At 33.5% G+C, this 19,178-nt stretch overlaps 2 protein-coding genes across 2 annotated transcripts; one reads left to right on the top strand and one right to left on the bottom strand.

The window, feature by feature from the left end:
* Positions 1 to 4,414: 4,414 nt before the first annotated feature.
* Positions 4,415 to 8,856, bottom strand: LOC116350652 (flocculation protein FLO11). The gene is made up of 2 exons (XM_031782510.1): positions 5,491 to 8,856; positions 4,415 to 4,955 (listed from the first exon to the last, which is right to left on the bottom strand). The coding sequence occupies exons 1-2, from the start codon at positions 8,633 to 8,635 to the stop codon at positions 4,762 to 4,764; spliced, it is 3,339 nt and encodes a 1,112-aa protein (XP_031638370.1). The 5' UTR covers positions 8,636 to 8,856; the 3' UTR covers positions 4,415 to 4,761.
* A 4,552-nt stretch (positions 8,857 to 13,408) lies between these two features.
* LOC116350728 (protein snail homolog Sna-like) lies at positions 13,409 to 15,080 on the top strand. Its single transcript, XM_031782636.1, has 2 exons — positions 13,409 to 13,962; positions 14,074 to 15,080. Exons 1-2 carry the CDS (start codon positions 13,634 to 13,636, stop codon positions 14,750 to 14,752), a joined length of 1,008 nt encoding a protein of 335 aa, XP_031638496.1. The 5' UTR covers positions 13,409 to 13,633; the 3' UTR covers positions 14,753 to 15,080.
* Positions 15,081 to 19,178: the final 4,098 nt, after the last annotated feature.

Genomic DNA, 19,178 nt, shown 5'->3' with positions numbered 1-19,178 from the left:
ATTGATTCATATCTCATTTGTCTTTCAAAAATTTGAGATTGCACGCAACAATCAAAATACTGAGATGTAAGAAATAATGTCTGATCAAGCGTAGTTTAAGTGCCAAGCGAGAGAGACGCAGACAATTGTACTGTGTGATGCCGCGTCATTTTTTTTAAGATGCCACACAGTCGACAATTTGAAGAAAAAACAACATATTGTTATTGATACTAATCCGTATACCATGGGGCGGTGTATGATTTGATTTCACCGTGACAGCAATGATTAAATTGAAAAGAAGCGACGAACTAATTCAAAGAATACTCAGCAACAACATTTTCTCGCAACAGAAAATAACTTACCGTTCAGCGCATTCCATTCAATTATCTATAAGTCAGGAGGAAAAAAAGAAATCTAACAACTTCATAAGACATTCAATATATATATTTTTTTCATCAATCAAATTTTATTCATTTTCATTTCAGTTAATGTTTGTTGATATATTTTTCTTTTATTTTTCAGCATATCCTGATTGTGTTTTCAATTTGTATGTTTCGTTGGCTAATAAAGGGACGCGCTCTGTTATGGCTCTTTTACATGTTTTATGTTCATTGTTTGCTCTCATTTATTGATATTAGCGCCATTCTTTCATTCTAATGAATTGTTAATTATGTTTCTTAATTTTCGTTTCCTCATGCTAAAGATCCCTGACTTTATAGACTAGTTGTTGTTTGTTGTTGTCATCAATATATTTCTGGATTTTTATTTGTCGCGCAATAAAACGAGAAACTACATTGCAATATTTAACAATCAACTCAATTAATTTCTTTTATGAAAAAGATTCTTGCAATAATTCGTTGATATTTTTAGAAAATGGTGACATTTAAATGTCGTCAAGATCGATGTTCTCAGTTAATTACACATAAACAATGCAATGTTATTTCTCGTACAATTGCGCATCATGTGCACTATTACTGAAAAAAAAATATAGTTCACAATGACGAAAATAACGAATTAATCAGGGAAAAAATTACATTTACAATATATTAGCTTCGTGAATGTGATTGATAATACTTAAGTGATAAATTGCAACGTAAACAACTGTAACGAAAAAAAATCTGTGTAAATTGCCTTACTCCTTCGCATTGAAGGCTTTTATCTATTGCACAAAGGCTATGTTTAAGTTAATTGTAGTGGTATTTGTTAAGTAAAATCGATCTTGAAATCGATTTCATTAATTTAACTAAAAAAATGTTGCTAGATTTGAAATATAACAGAATGAGTATCTTGTCATCGGCTTCTATATGCTACACCTGCCTCATTATAATTCGAATTCGTAGTACCATTGAATTGTTGAAAATATGTGACTTAGATTTTATTCTTAAAAAAAAAAAGATCATATTGAAACAATTTTTTTCATTTTTCCAATTTGCAATGGTTTTTTCTCCATTTTTTTTTCGTTAAACACTTAATAGATTTTCATTTTACTTGTAAATCATATCGAAATGTACACACTAAACATTCTGCATCTAAGGAACATGACATTTTGGAGTAAATGTGTGTATAAATAAAGCAATAAAAGTTACTTATTGACATTTGTATTTAAAATTTAATACTTTTGAACTTCTTTTAGTGCACGACAATGATAGCTGGGCAACGCAGCAACTTCATTATGGTTGCCACTGCTTATGTACCATTTTTGATTTAGGCGATCGAAATGTGTGCCCTTTTTTAGTTTCGCTGGCAACCGCACCATGACGCTACTTTCATCGTCGCGTTTTGGCAAAAGATACTTAACTACACATTTACTCCAAAATGTCATGTTCTTTAGAGGCAGCATGTTTAGTGTGTGCATTACATTCATAGATATTTTGCAAGAAAATTGAGATTTATGAACTAAATTTTAATTTCTAAAATAATTGCCGGAAATTGTTTTTTCGTTCGTTTATGAACGTTTTTCTTGCAATCACTCACAAAGATATGAAGATAAATAGAGACGTCAAAATTCAGAATTTTGCGGCAAAATTGATTTTTTTCAAAAATAAGATATGTGAATAAATCGAATATTGCGAAGTCATACACGTGAAAAATGGTTCATTTAAACGAAATTAAAAAGTTTTGAGGATAGAAAGATATGTGAATTCAACACAGATCGACAAAGACAGATATGGACAATATATATATGCTTATTCTATATTTAAAAAAAAGAAAATCTTCTTTAAACTTTTCAAGTTAGATTCGTCACACTTCTTTAAGCGGACGCTCACTCCTTCCGATACACTGAGTCAATGAAGTATACATTTGTTGTTTTGTTCGAAACTACTCTTGCGTTATGCATTACAAAATCCAGTGAGAATTTAAATTGCAATGAAATTACATCAAATGCCTTTAAACATTTTTTTTAAAATTTCGTTTGAATTTCTCATTCATATTTTCTACTTGCTAAAAAAAGAACCACCACTTTACATTACTCTTAAATCGTTTGGCCAAAGGACTGTTTGACATTTTTGAATTTTGTCTGGATTTGATATACTTGATAAATTTGTGTACACATTAGTGATCGAGATTCGGTGAGATGATCCATTAAACCAAAAGAAATGAAAAGAAAAAAAAATGTTTACCTGAATTAAAATAAATAAAGATGAACTGAAACAAAAAACAATATGAAAACTGAAAAAAAGAAAATCAAAATAATAAACAACAAAAATGTGTGCATGTGTGTTTTTTTCGTAAAAAAGACAGTCTGATATCTTTTATTTTTATTCTGTTTAGGTCGTTTGTCTTAAAAACTTGATTTCCACATGGAGCATCATATTATATACAATAAGTAATAATCTAAGTTTCTAATTGTTGGATAAATCACGAAACACAATTCATTCTAAATATACGAAATGATAAACAAAATAATGATGAACAAAAGACAAAAGAAAATTGTGCAAATGAAAAACAAAAAGGCATTCATGTATAAACGGAACAAAAATTGCTAACAAAAACAGTGTGAATAAAAACAGAGCCACATTCGATAAAGAATTGGCTGCTTATATTTGTCTACTTTGCGTACACTTTGATTGGCTTTATCTCTCCCTCTCCCCCAAAAGCGGGAAGAGAAAAATCTCCTTAAAGTTTCTGTTTGCACTATTTTCTTATTGTTCAGTTTGTTTCATTGTATTGTTTTGTTATGTTTATGCTTTAGAAAACTATTAATCAACTCTTGTGCTTGGTGAGGTACTTGCGTTATGTTGAGGTACCGTTTGTATTTTTTTTAGTCCTTTCTCATTTCTATCTTTGATGAATTCCCAGTAAATCTTACAGAAAATGTCGTACAATATAAATGGGCTAAGCTAAGAGTAACTCTGAGTATAAATCTCTTTTATTGTGGTAAAGTGTAAATAGATTCTTCTCTTTATTTTTTTATTTATTCTTCTCTTATCAATTGTTTCAATAGTTTAACTGTGCTTTTGATAGTATTCCTTTTTTTCTCTCTCGCAACACATTTGCATATACAAGCGTGATTTTATGTTTCTCTCTATGTTGTTTTTCTTCGTTAGAACTTTAAGTACTAATTAATAGGCGATTTCCCTTTGACTTCATTCGTTTTATTTATACAGTTCCACTTGTTATTTATAGATTTACATTTATCTTTCACTTTACTGACACTGAGTTTTTTTTTATTATTTAATTATTTTTCTTTTAAAATTATGTGTTTTTTGTCTCTTTTTTTTGCCACTTATTTGCTAAAATTCAACACCAGCATGTGCAACTATATTTAAACAACATAAAAAAAAACTGATGAAATGAACAAAAACAATTGGTAAGATATATGTAGCTCTGTGTGTCGTAGTCACATTTACTCTGTTTATTTATCATTTGTATCAAATATGGTTAACGGTTTGAATATTTTCTAGAAGTATTTAACAAGTTTTGTGTTCATTTTATTCTGTTTTTTATTATTATTTCTTTTATCTATGGCATGTTTATTCTTTGCATTTTTCCGACTCGGAATGCGACGAAGTATTGCATACAAATTGATATTAATACAAAAAAAACTCTCTTGAATTGCACTATATATGAATCCATTACATGTGTTTTTTTTTTCTTTCGATTTTTTGCTCGTATGTGAACAAACGCGAATCATTAAAATCGTTAATAACAAAGAGAGAGAGAGAAAAAGAAAGCAAAATTAGAAAAAAATATCAATCAGTCGCATTGAATCGACATTTCCGAGTGTGCAATATACATTGACTTTGCAAAAACCTATGGTTTTTAGGTTTGAAAAACAGAAAGGTTAATTGCGATTGACTACTCTCTATTAAAATTTGGCTAGCTGATTTGACTATTTACTTTGAAAAAAAAAGTAAAAGAAGAAACAAAAAAAATTGTGTTCTGTTCTCATGTTCAAATTGATGTGAACATTTGTGTGGCATTTCGCTTGTGATTTTTTTTTCATCGGTTTATCATATTGACATTAAAAAATGCTATAAGTTTTTGAGGTAGTGTAAATAAATGTTCTAAAAACATTTTTATCGTATATTTCAATTCAATGCAAAAAAGAATATCGTATGATGAGGCTCTGGCATAAAATTCACCCCAAAAATAATGTTTGACTCAGTTTTACATGCAAATACATTACAATATTTAAATAATCTTTTCAAAAAATGTCTTATGGTGTGTCTTTGTTATTTCTTCTTCTGTTAGATTTCTATTTAGTTTTCGCTCTCCTTTTAAATTATTATATAGTATATTTCAATTGAGGTAGATGTTTGAACTGTTTGCGCAAATGAATCAGTATTCAAAATTTAAAACCAAGTCTGCAATGGAGTGCGCTACTTTTTGACTCGATTGAATGTTTTCTTTGTTCTCTTTTTTTCTCTTGGTTTTAGTGAGCATTGCGTCGATCGTGGATTGTTTGTACTTGACTCGATTAACTGGTGCATTCAAATCGATTTCGAGGACATATCCTCTTTGCTTCTTTGTCACTGTAGATCAAACGACACAAAAGAAAAAAACGACAAGAAAATTAAACGGAGTTTCTGGTATTCAAAAAAATGTGTTATTATGATCTCCGATTTTTAAGCGCAATGATGTAAAATATGCAGAAAGAAAACAAAAAGTTTCGAATTCAATTAAATCGTGATGTTTATGAAATGTTAACAAATGGTAGGAATGTTTGTTCAAATTGGCTATCAACACTGACTGCTTAATTTTAAAATTCTTCTTTTTTTCTCTATACAATTGAATGATTTTGCAAACAGAAACAAAGAAAAAAAAAATAACGGTATACTTAAAATAATATGAAACAAATAGAAATCTTCTTTTTTTTCTCTTTTCAAAAAAAAAAACGTTCAAAGAAATGATTAAACATAAAAATAAAATAAATGTATCTTTACGGTAGAGCAGTAATTTGAAAATTATCAACAATTAATTTCTTTTTCTTGAGATTTGAACTGTTGGTATTTCGTTTCTTAGCTTTATTATTATTATTAATAGTAGAACTATTGGTATTTTGCTTACCGCCCAATTGTTCAAATTTTTCCGTCGATGACAGTTGCTCGTTGGTTGGTTTTTCTTCTGCCGCTGCTGCTGCTGCTGCTTTCGCTGCTTTGGCTTTTGTTGCCGACGGTGTGTTTGAATCGCCACCGTTTTTTCGCTTTAAATGTGTAAGACCGTGTTTGACCATGTGATCTTTGCGTATGAAACCCTTTTGACATATTTCACAAATGTATGGTTTGGTGCCCGTGTGCAAGCACATATGCCGCCGCAAATCGGTTTTGTGATTGAATTGTTTAACACATTGATTGCATTTGAATGGCTTGTTTCCATTGTGTTTTGCCATGTGCTCGGTGTGCGTTTGATCGCATGGAAATCGTTTTCCGCATCTCTGGCACTTGAACGGCTTTTCACCGGAGTGAAATGTTTTATTGTGTTGCGTTAAATAACAAGCTTTGTTGAAAACTTTATCACATGGATCGCACCGTAGTGGATCGTTTCCCGCTGGTATTGTGTCTGTTATTAATTTTGATGTATCAATAACCGTACGACGTTTATTTGTTTTGCGATTTTTTCCATTTGTATTGGCATTGTTTGTGCATTTATTTGATGGAAAGTGTTCAAATGCATTGGTTGATGTGATGCTTGGTGAACTTGGCTCATTGCCAATGGATGCTTCATTTTTTGGAATATCGGCCGTACAATGATTTGGTGCATTTGGCGATAGGTGTGATGGCACAATTTCACCCGATTGTGGTGATTGATATGACACTGACATTCGTTTGTCTGGAATGTCGGGTGAAAATGGTGGAACTGTATCGGCATGCTGAATGTCATTGTTTAATCGCCGCAATGCAGTTATAGCCGGAATTGTATTCGGAAAGCATTTAATGTCTTTTTCATCGTCACTTAGATTATGATAAACGTTATCATAGTGCTCATCATACTCATTGCTATAGTATGACATGGGTGGTGTTGTACTTTGATTTGAATTACCTGTGTGCATCATATGATTACCAATAATATAGTTCGGGTCCTCCGCCGGTCGCTGCATGTGCGGATACGATTGGGTGATGCTGGTGTTGATAGTTATAGGCGTTATGATGTTGCAATGCTCCATTGAGGTGATGCTTTGCATGATGGTGGATTCCGGTAAAATTTGCTGCATCTGCGGCACCTGGATAAAATCCTGTACCAACAATTGACTGCTGTTGTTGCTGCTGCTGTGAACTCCCGTGAGGTCCGAGTAAGTCAGCAGGTCTCTCGGCTGGGAGACAGGGCCGCAGAGACCTGCTTGCGCGTTTGGGTGAATCGAAGCATTGGATTGCATTGAGTTTGGGTATTGTTGAAACCCCATCGGATTCGTTGGTTGTGATTGTGGCGCAAACGGTGTGAATTGTGATGCAAATTCGGTTGTTCGTGTTGAATCAATGTTTGGTAACGTCGATTGTTGTTGTTGTGGTGGTGCTTGTACTTGCTGTGCCGATTGCTGTTGTACAATCGAATTGTTGTTGTGAGTCGTTTTATTATTGTTGTAACGATGATGTTTTGAATTTGGATCACGAGCCGGATGATGGTGTGCACTGATCGGTAAAGTGGCTGGATCTGGTTGACCACTCGATTTCACTGCATTTTTGTGTAAAGTTGTATTGTAATGACGCTTCAAATGGCCTGAACTGGTAAACCATTTATTACACGCGGTACAATTGTATGTTTTTGGTCGACGCGCTTCATTCGATTTCCATGAAGTTGCCTTCATAATCGGTCCTCCATTCGGCAACGATGAAGTGGCAGCTTCAAAAGTACGAAACTGTGGTCCATCTTGTGGCGTTGTTGTGCTCGGAAATTCGGATGGGCTTGTTTGACTACCATCACTGCCACCAAATGATTTCGACAATTCCGATTGCGGTGGATTCGTTGGTGTGCTTGGCAATTGTGTGAGATGATGTGGTGCCTCCTGTTTAATGATTTGCGGTGAAAATTCATTTTTAATCGAACCAAACATTGGCGGTTTCAGATCATTCTGATTGTGATTTGACGGAATCGGTAGAAAACTATTGGTTTCGTGTGGCGGTGGCGGTCCGTGCGGTGGCCACATCATCGGCCTTTGCATCGGATGAAGTGAATGCATTGGCGGCAATGGCCCTTGTTGGTTCATATCGTGAGGTGGATACACCATTTTTTGTGAATCCAAATCGAGAATATCGCAATCTGGCGGATGTGGTTCTTCTTTTGGTTGGGCAAAGTTTGAGTATTGGAATGATGGAATATCATTTTCGATGTCACCGTTTCCACCACTACGATTGATCGTTGATTCACTTGAATTATTTGTGGCATTATGGGCCGTTGCTTGATGTTCAGCCAATTGTGAAATGGTATCGCAAACAACGCCACACTTATCGCATTGTCTTGGCGATGGTGACGGTGTCGGTTGGCTATTTTGTGGTGTTTGTGCCATTGACGATGGAACCGTGGTCGAATTCATTAAATTATTTTGAATCGGACTCGATGATGTCACAACACTTGGACTCATTGAACTTTGGGCGGCGGCTGCTGAAATAGCTGCTGCAGCAGCAATTGCTGGCCCATTTTGTGATTGATTATGCTGTGCATTGTGATTGTGGGGCGCATGATGCGATGGATACGGATGATGTACCGTTAAACTATTCGACATAGCGCCATATGGATGAAAGCGATTCGATGAAGGCACAGTTTTGTACTCGGGCTGTGATTGCGATGCCGACAATGTATAGTGCGACGTTATTGGCGGTAAACCGTACTCAATCGAATGCTGATGATAATACTGATCGTAATTTGACATATAGCTTGGATAATGCATTTCACTTGGTTGATGATGATAATTTGGTAACTGATTCAAATTGCTATTCACGTTTGAAAACTCCTGAGAATGCCGATTATAATGATTATTTAATGCTTGTTGTTGTTGTTGCTGTTGTTGATTTGTTTCACCATTTGCCGTGGATTGCGGTGTCGGTGGCTGATTATCACTTGAATCAGCTGCCGCTGAAACGGGCTGATTGTGATTATTGTGGATATGTACTTGCAATGATTCACTACTATCAAATGTAACACCACATGTATTACAAAAATTATTGTTCATACTGCGTTGCTCAGACGGAGGAACATTCTGTGTTCCTCCGTGTGCCATATTTTCTCACACAAAAACTGTCGCTGTTATTCGCGCGTTTTAACATTAATGTACACTTTACATTCGGTCCTCAAAATATTTAAAATGTGATCCACGTGATTTAATTGTTTGATTATTTATTTATTTTGTTTCGCTCGAATTTGAATTTTATTATTTTTTTTTTTTTAATTTCCATTCACATATTAAACAACCATGGATAACGACAAAAATTAAAATTAAACAAAAAAACAAAAAAAAAACTAAAAAAATGGAATTTGTTTCTATTGTTTATCACATGAGTTTTTTTTAAGTGCCAAAAATTGTTGCCCTTTTATATTGTCCAAAGATAATTAGTAAAAAAAAAACGAAAGAAAAACGGTTTTTTTGGGTTGGCAGTAGAATTTCGAATTGGTTGTTAAAAAATTTGAATTTAATTCTCGAGACAAATGTAACGGACACGTCTACCTCCTTTGACTTTCGAAATACAAATGAGTGTATATGTTGTGTGCCGAACTGAAACCAAACGATAAATGAATTTACCATAAAAACTGACTGACTGAATGTTTGCGTTCCAGTTGTATTGTGTTGTGTTGTGATGCGATGTGCTGTGCTGTGCATGTATGTGTATGTGTGTTAAAAGAGTGATGCTGCTGCTGCTGCTGCTGCTGCTGCTGCTGTTGCTGGTCTGTCTCTATGTGTGTGTTACAGTACGCTTTGTATTTGCTGTTCGGCCAAGTGGTATTCCTCTCGGTTTTATTGTGTCGTTTTCTTTTTCGTCCCATCCAAATCTATATATTATGTGTGCGTGCATGTGATACTAGCCCGCTTCGATGCCTATTTGCTACCTAAATATATTTTGCGTCCCATTCGCTCGCAACAAAATTTAAACTCTGTACCGCATCGTACATAAGAATAAGAGCCGACAACATGAACATGCACACACAAATATACACATAAAAAGAGCGAGCGAGAATGATACCTAAGTGCACGGCAAATATAAGTGCCAATATATATATATATATAGATATGGAAGGACTGGCAGTTAGAGTAAGAAAAAAAACTTGTATACATATATTAACAAATGCCGTTGAGTATCCATATTCGGCCACCACGTCGTACGTGCCGATACCAATACACGTACACAGGAAAAAGAGTGAAAAATAAAAAGAAAGGGAAGAAATCACCATCATCGGCAGCCTATGCTGTATATTTTGTTATAAGCTGATCTCCATGTACGCACATTTTGAAAATATTGTAGCATGCAGGACTTTACACATCTTATACATCTTATGTTCTTCGGTGCCGAATTTTGTGCGTTATAGTATATAAAAGAGAGCGGAGAACGAGATGGAGACACACACAATTTAATCATCGTGTAAAGGTTTGCAAGATCTTTTTGTGCTGTTTTTGGGTTGAACAGTGACGGCGACACCGATAATGAAGTGTAGCCGGAGAGGGACAACAGATTACAAATTTTCGAATTTTCTACCAAGACAAGCATATATAAAGATGCCGCTATTTGCCATCGATGTATCTCCTTCTCACTCAGAGAACACGTTCAAATTTCTATGTACGATATTTTTGGTTTATTTCAGACATTTCACACACATGCACATACAATCATTACATACAAACTAACTGGACGTCTCATTTGGCATCAAAATTTAAGCAAATACTTTTAAATCAGCTCTCATTCTCCTGATATGTCTGTTTCACTTGCGCGCACACCACTCTCTCAGTAAGCTTCGTACGCAACGCATTTGTCTTGGGATTGTATTGTTTGGCAACCCATTTACGCACACATGCACATGTCAGACTCTCGTTAAAAATGAAGCACAACATTAAACAATGGATGGTGACTGTGTATTGGAAATAGATGCGAAGATCGAATAACGCTTGAAAGAGACATAAATTCGTTTTGCAAGGAGAATACTTTTTTTTTGCTGCTTGTTTTGTTCTTCTCTTTCAATAAATATTTCAATCATGTAGGTAAATCGATTTTGCTTCTAAAATCCAAATAAAAACGTTGTTTTGCTATGCAAACGAAGTGGGATTCATAATCAGCTTGCGATTTTGGTTGTTTCGAATTTGAAACATCTATCTTGCAAGGAGGGCCGAAAAAACAACGAAAAGCATGCACAACAAAGACAGAAAAAACTTTTTTTTACAGCTCGACCAAAATAAGCAAAACACATTAGAAAAAGAATAAAAAAATTTCCAAGAAAACTAAAATCTTCAAATTATTAATGTGTTTTGTACGAAAATGTGGCTTTCTACACAAATCCAATGGTTCGATTCTAATTGCTCATAATGAATATGTAATCTAAAAATGATGTCTCATTTAATTTCGATTATTTCCCACCAAAATTATGGTTACTCCGTACTGATTGCAGCAAATTTCATGTTGTAATTGAAAATTGATAGGTGCAAATGATTCGGTCGGTTGGCGTCAATCGATACATTAAAAAAAATGCATAATTTTCAATTGACTTTCTTTATCTCTAATGACGGTGACCACATAATGATTATTATTGGTGTAGTAAATGAACTGCCATTACCATTAAAATTTTAGAATTTTCATTGGAAAATGTTCAAACATTGATTTTTTTCAATCAACTAAATGTTTTTAGCTTGCGGCATAATAATAATAACATTTCATTGGCGTGTTAGTTTTAGATTGCGTTTGTCAACGTTATTCGAATAACTCTAGTTATGATCTGTCTCGTAACGTCTATTTCACTTTCATTTCTTTCTTTTTTTTTCTTCGAAGTAATAATTCAAAAGAATGACTTCCATATGATCTATTTCAAGTGATTTTTAGATGATATATTTTTTTAATCACGCTCTCTGTACCAAAACTGGTTACGAATACGTACGTGCCATTTATTCAGTCGACGTGCATGTTTTTATTTCGGCGCTTTGGATGAAAGTAAGCGTGAATTCAAGAGAAAACCAAATCACATTTAGTATGTCGTATTATACAATTAGAAAATAAAACTAATTTTGATGTGAATGTTTGTTGGTATTGTGGCTCTTTTGCATACTAAGGGAAATTGGGGGTCGACTGATACCTTTTTGTTTGTTTGGAAACATAAAATTAAATTGTCTTCTATTTGTAATGGAGTGTATGTCCCCACGTCCCCTATTTATTTCGATTGTACTTCGTTTGTTGAAATGATTTTCGTTGTAATCTCTAAATAGACTAGACTTTATGTATGTCGGTTGTTTTCACACATGTCTACGGCTAATATCAAATAATGAGTTCGAAGCTTCACCACTGATTATTATTAATTGTATATTTTTGATTGGAATCCGATTATGTTGAAATCATATTCATGACGCACAAAATCGCACGCATTAACTGAATCAGTTGATAGAGGGAGAGAGAGAGAGAGGTATATAGATAGACAATGATAATTCTTTTATTCAGACTAAAAGAGTGCAGTGTATTTATTTGAAGGTATTTCTTTCACTCGGCGCTCAAAGTTACCATAGAAACTTTGTCGCGAGGTGATCATTTCATTGAATGTAATAAGTAAGAAAACTAATTCGGTCAATTTAAAAAAAATCTCCATCTGATACGCTCAATTTTATGTTTATTCAAATTGACCTATTAATCACTTGGACACGCATAAATAACGCAGGGGAATATACATACATGAAAAGAAAGAAGTTTAATATTTTGGCCGCTGCCGTTTAGTGGTCATTTTAAGATTTATTTAATGCTGCCGATTGTTATGCCGCTTTCATGGAAATTATTTCAAGATTTTCGACTAATTATCGCAAATGTATTCATTGAGTTTTGAGCCCAAAATTAAAAGATAAATACATCATGCGCATTCGATCTTTAAAAGACGACATTTGAAGTGGCATACAGAAAGACAACAACTATTGGATGTCATTGAACTGATTTGATAGACGCAAGTCACTAATAAATCACAAAAACAAGGGAACGGGGCTCTTATGAGAGGCATAGTGACGTACCAATCTGGAAAGCCACCTAACTATAATCTCATATTTGTGTGATTTTGTTAATTTGGATTGAAAGAATTATAGACTTGAATCGGAGAGTTTTTTTTCAGAAAATATATTGTATCCAGCATTATATTGAGGTATTTTCAGCCAGATCAGTTTGAGCATTCTTACAATCACCGCCTGACGTTTGCTGCCTATTTCAGATGGCCAAAAATATCTCAATATACCATTTAACAGCAACATCCGACGAACATGTACATTGTAAAAGTGAATAAAAAAAAAATCATCGAAATTGCATGCCAAAAGAAGTGACTTCTTTGAATGAATAATATAATCACATTATCGTCGACATACTCGTGTATGTAAATGCTAATTTTGTAGCAATTAAAACAAAATTTATTAGTCTGAAACATAAGGCGGACAAAATGTTGTTCGGTCAATGTGCTGATTGGCAAGGAACGAGCGAACCAACACACAGATAAAGAGTTGGGCTTCGTTCTATACACTGCTATTGCTCACACCAAAGGCGGCCAATTATGCGCTAATATCACCACAACGATGTTTGTCAATGTGCCGAATATTCTTTTTTTTATTGTAGAGAGACCACAATCGCATACCCATACACTCTCAATCAAAATAGCAGCTCACAATGATACCATCTCAATTCGCACACGAAGTTGCTTGCATTGCACATAATTGACAATATTCTTTTCTTTGTACGTAGTTGTTGATTTGTTTAAAACAATACGACGCAATTGTGCATACCGGTAAATATTGGTAGATATCAGCAGCCGATTATATTCGCACTGCGATTCACATTCAAATTTCATTTCAAGTTGGTGGCGAGCACACGTTCACCCTCTGTAGTGTTGCAATTTATATATATATATTCCGTTAGAATTCAATTTTTTATATTTGTAAAGTGTTTGAATTGTTTTGTTCGAAAACGATCGAAAAATTATTTGAAAACTATAAGAAAAATAAAACGAACACATAACACAGTTCAAATAATCGAAGAAAAAAATAATTAAATTAAATAACACAATGACGTCACTGTTCTACGAAGATCCAAAGCAAAAACTCAAATATGGAGATACGGAATTCGAATGGCGTTCATTGCTCAATACACCTTGCTATGGATTCAGCGGTCCAAATGCATGTTATTCAACAACATGCACACATAATGCACGAAAATTTTCTGAATCCGAGTTACAGCTCATAAAATCAAAGCAATCAACAAAATTTTACAATAAAAAAAAATCATCACCATTATTTGAACGTGCTGCTGACTACAATTCATACCGATCATCATTATTAACATTCGAAAGCTTCGGCCCCAAAAAGAATACATACGAAGGATATGAGTTCAATAGGTAAATATCAATTGATACATTAACTATTCGCATAAATACATTGAACATTTGCATGAGTTATGATTTGATTGTAATGTTTTCTCCCTTCTTATTGTCTCTTCCCCAAAAAAGCGATGCGTTTTTCAATACAGCATATTATGGAAATCACGTGTATGATAATTCACCGTTGCGAAAAACCGATGAGTTCAACCAAATGTATGAGTCGCCCAGCTATTATAGTCGGCCCGTTACGTGCAGCACACCGTTTGAAGAGAGCAACCATTCGACAGAATCGTCGGCCGAATCATCCGATGAGCGTATTTCGGTGAATTCATCACATGAAACTGTTGTGTCAACGAAAAAATATGCGTTCAATCCATTATCGGAGCCATTCCAACCAATGCGAAAATCGGATTCAAACACGAGCTCATCTACAACAAGTGTCACAACCGATTCGGTTGAATCAAGTCCAATCATTGCATCAACAACTGTCGAGTTGGAATCATCATGGAGAAATGCACTATCGAACGAAACGAAAGTTGGCAACTTCGTATGTATGTTATGTAACAAAAAATATTCAAACTTGGATGATTTAACAACTCACTTTCAAAACAAAGTGCATCTACCACATGTTTGTGAATATTGTGGTGTTTCTTTTGAGCATAGTTATTTATTAAATCGTCATGTAAAATCGCATCCCGGTGTTAGAAAATCATTCAAATGTCGTGGTTGTAACAAAAAATTCCGTAGCTTGAATCAATTGGCAAAACATTTCGAAGATTGCCGATTCAATTTGTACATGTTTACTTAAATATTTTCATCTTTTTTTTAGTATGTATTTTTTTTTTTATCAATTAGTGTTTGACTTAAATTTTTACATGAAACATTGTATATATCCCAGTTTAAGATTAGATATAAATTAATGATACCCTCGAAGTAAATTTGAGAACACAAACAAATGTGAACTTTAAAACAAAAGACCAGAAACAAAAAAATTTAATAAAAATTGAGGGTTTTATTCTCTTTTGTGAAAATTCGTATCGAAAAGCAACACACAGTTTTGTACATTGGTCACAATGACCTTTTATGTACACTTTTTATTGCGATAGAAAATTATAAACCATTGTCATACTTTCAAACTTTAGTATTTTTTCTATTATCAGTTATTGAGGGATAATTACTTCAGCAATCCAATAAAAGATGCATTTATTGTTTTATTACCTTTTTTTGCAAGTTTTTCCTACTAAAACTGTTTGTTTTTTTTATTTTTGTTTTGCTTTTACTATCTTTTCTTTTTTGAATGCAATTTGGTATGCAAAATTTAGCATAAACATATTCAAAATACTAGAAGCTACAGGTTTGTACTTTATCATGGTAATCTACAATTATGGCCCTGTGTCTCTATTTCTATTCTTTGTAGCTGCTACTATGTTCGGTTGTACGAAAGACGTCAACAATAAACAAGCTAATCGACAAAAAAACCGAGTACAGACTGATGGTATTTTCTTTGCTTTATTTGTTTAAATATCGCTTCGTTGCTGATGCGTTTGTTAATCTTGTTAGTAATTCTCGATATTGTCGTCTGTGTCTGCTTCAGCATTTTAGTTTTATTGCGGATGTTTTCGTTTTAATCCCCAACGTAATTTCCCTCCATAGTAAAACTTGGTGCTATTTTTCGTTGGCATTTTGGTCGGGTCTGAAGAATGCTTAACAGTTAATTTTCGTTACAGGTAAGAAAAAAAGAACATACTCTGGTGTGCATGAGAGATAGAGAAAAACTGTTGCTTTCATTTCTTGTAGCAGTAATTGTATGTCTTATTACAAACATCTAAACAATAGCAACCAAATGAACTTTGACTTTTTTTTTGTTAAAAAGTTACGTTAATAATTCGTTTGAATTTATTAAAGTCAGATTCTTTTGTTTGATTGCATTTCAAACCTTTTTTTCTCGCATTGTATGGCAATTGTTGTTCTTAAAACTGATTTTAAACAGAAACTGCATATAAATTGATTACATTGTTGATTTGTACAAGTTCAACGTAAGCCTTGCCACCATTTAAAGAAAAGAAGCGCTCTACTCTCGTTTTCGGTTCGCAGTAAAAGAAAATGTCAAGGAAAATATTGTTTTGTATACAACGATACAACGGTACATTGCCGGTATTGAGAGAAATGACGAATTAGTCCCACAATTACTATTTTGGTGATGCAGGAAAAGGCAAATGTAGTCATTTGCTGCCATTGAATTGATACCGAACCCGAATCACATACACAGACATTTTCAGCATACATATTTCTAAACTTTCGTAAATCTTGGTCCGCTGGTAACTCTCCCACATCATCATCATAATAACATTACAGTCATCGACCGTTCATAAAAAAAAAGGAAAACCCCAAACAAAAGGTCGGCATAGTAGTATAGTACATAATATATTTGGTCGACTTGACTTTGGTGTCTTGGCGCTTTGGATTCACTTCCACACAAAACTCAAATGAAAAATTACCGTAAATAACCTCAACCGTTTTATTTTTTCAAGTTTTTTCTCCTTCTTTTTGGTTAAGATAATAAACACAACAACAGCAGCGGCCACAACAACAACAATACAAAAAAAATGAAACCGGGAAAAACGATTTTCTTCATAGCCCATTTCTTATGTTATAGACAGTGAGTGGAGTGTGCCGACGGTCGCCACAGAATGAACCCAGCATCAATTGATGACGATGTTTTCGTGTTGATAATATGATAATGCCAAAAACCATTTGCTTCAATTTTGTTGTGAAAGGTCACGGTCGACTATTTTATACTATTTTCATTCAACTATTTTTGCCCTTTTTCCCGATTTTATTTTTATGCCAAAAAGTTTTATGAGCATTTTATTCTCTCGTCAAAATTAGGTCAATTCCCAATGCACGAATGTCTCATTCATTGAAAATTAACCTAGATGTGAAATTGATTTTTAGTGTGATTTTTTAATTCGAAAATTTAGCTGATTTATTCTCAATCAAACGAGGAATGAATAAGAGAACATTATATAATTTATTTCGCATTGTTTCAAAAATAAAGCCCAAGTTAAGGCGAATTAGCATACCAAAGTGCAATTTTTCGGTATTTTCATTGCCAATGACAGTCAATTATGAGCGGCAATATTTTTCATATACACATCGAACTGAATCAAACAAGTCGAAGGAATTCAATGAATTTTCCAAAAGTGTATTAAAAAAGAAGAATAATATTTGGATAATGTGTTCATATTGATTGTGATTTTTTAATAACCCTGCTTTATTCAGATGGCGTTTATCTGAAGTTTTATGACATCACAATGTATTTGAATAGTGCTCGACCCTTGCAATCAAATAATAGACGACAATTTAATATTTATTTTCAATTCTAATTATAAAAATTCGTGGATGACTCATATAGCATTGCGATCGGGCCAGATAATGCGAAGACATGATGAAGTGAAAGTGATACTTCCGTAAAATTAAAACTATGGAGCAATCAATCAAATGTCACTTACACTTGAAATAGCTTAAAATAGTCACGGCTTTTGACTTAGAAATTCATAAATGGAATGTATGTCGAAAAGATTGTTCGGTGAACCAATACTAACATGATTGTCTGTATCAAAAACTACTTATTGAATTGATGGTATAAATGTATTGGAATTTAGTGTGTATCTTTTATTCAAACCGTAAAATGCATTGTATTGTTTCGCCTAATCAGAATGGAAAAAGAATCAGCTATACACTGGCCTGTGTGAAAACTTGTATGTCGCCAAAGTGTCATTTGAGAGTCTGGTATCGAGAATAAAATTTACTTTGTTCATCGAACGGTATCGATAAATTATCGTATGCTTTTTTTATCAAACCAAATAATCTGAAAAGAAGATATAGAAGAAAGTAACAAAAGAAATAGACAATTTATTGCATTTCTACGATTGCCATAGACAGTGCACCCAACTGGTAATTGTGAAATGACTCGATCAGAATATAAATAATGGTTCAAAATGTATACAAAATGCTATAGCCACTTGCTCCAAGCAAAACATACACAAGAATTTGTTAGAATATTTTCATTCGCATCAGAACACATTGTTATTCCCTGTGATTCGAATAAAATGACATAAATTGTCGGTCGGTCGGCCAAAATGTATTTATACACACAAAATCTCTCTGGATTATTTTCGGATATTTTTTTTTACCTGAACATCATTTCAGCTCACAAATCGTTATTTCTAATTTGCACTTTCTACTTTATCCACAGATTCTCTGTATAGAAACGAATGAAAAAAAGGATCAGACGCCGTAAATATGTGCGTATGTGTGTGCACTTATTGCATTCCTTCTATGCTTTTTACAGATATACAGTAGATTAATACACATAATCAACATGGTATTACAAGTATTCTAGTTGGTACGTAATTTGCCTTGAAATTTGATTCTCTATGGATGAATTAATAATTTTAATTCTTTTCGGCTAGAAAAATTGAGAAATGTATGATCACTAACGCAACAAAATTGGGCAATGGAAATTTGAAAAGCAGTTCAAATAGATAAAAAAAGATATTTCAAAAATTATTATGCTTCTGCGGCATTTTTGAGGTTTAAATACAAAAATGAACCGTATTTTAATATATGGAAGCAGAGATAATTATCGGTAAATGTGCAGAATTTTAGCAAGATTTCAATCTATACGCTTGAGTAGTCATGATTATTATGTTTTTTTCTCTCTTCATGGATTATCATGCGGAGATCGAATTAACTCAAACATTAACGTATTAGATACAATGTAAATGAAATGAATTACAAAAATGAAAGTGGGGCTGAATGGAATTCATTTTTTTTTTGTATTTGCAAATATGTAAACTACATATCAAGCTATAAAAATTAAACAATATTTAAATAAAATTCCATGCATAAGAACAATGATAGTAAAATGTATCGAATGTCAACAGGGAATTTGATTGTGAAAAAGCTTCTAAACGCCTACACATCTATACATATATTTGAATAAATTTTGGCATTTAATTAAATTCCAATTTTTGGCTAGAACGAGATTTAATATTTTAATTGGAGGGTTTGAAAAGGCCAAGCCGCCGGCTTTGGCTTCTGTCTCGATTCAATAATAAGGAAATGAAAAATTCCATTAAATCCAATATCCAATTTAATGCATTCCGCTAGTGAAAGTAATAAAAGCGTAATAGTGTCTGTGTGTATATGTAGCGATAGCCGATTGAATC

The sequence above is a fragment of the Contarinia nasturtii genome, unplaced genomic scaffold, assembly GCF_009176525.2.
Source record: "Contarinia nasturtii isolate CC-2019 unplaced genomic scaffold, AAFC_CNas_1.1 Cnas_scaffold_4311, whole genome shotgun sequence".
Lineage (NCBI taxonomy): Eukaryota > Metazoa > Arthropoda > Insecta > Diptera > Cecidomyiidae > Contarinia > Contarinia nasturtii.
Note: the sequence above shows the minus strand (reverse complement) of the source record. Positions and strands in the feature narration are given on the sequence as shown.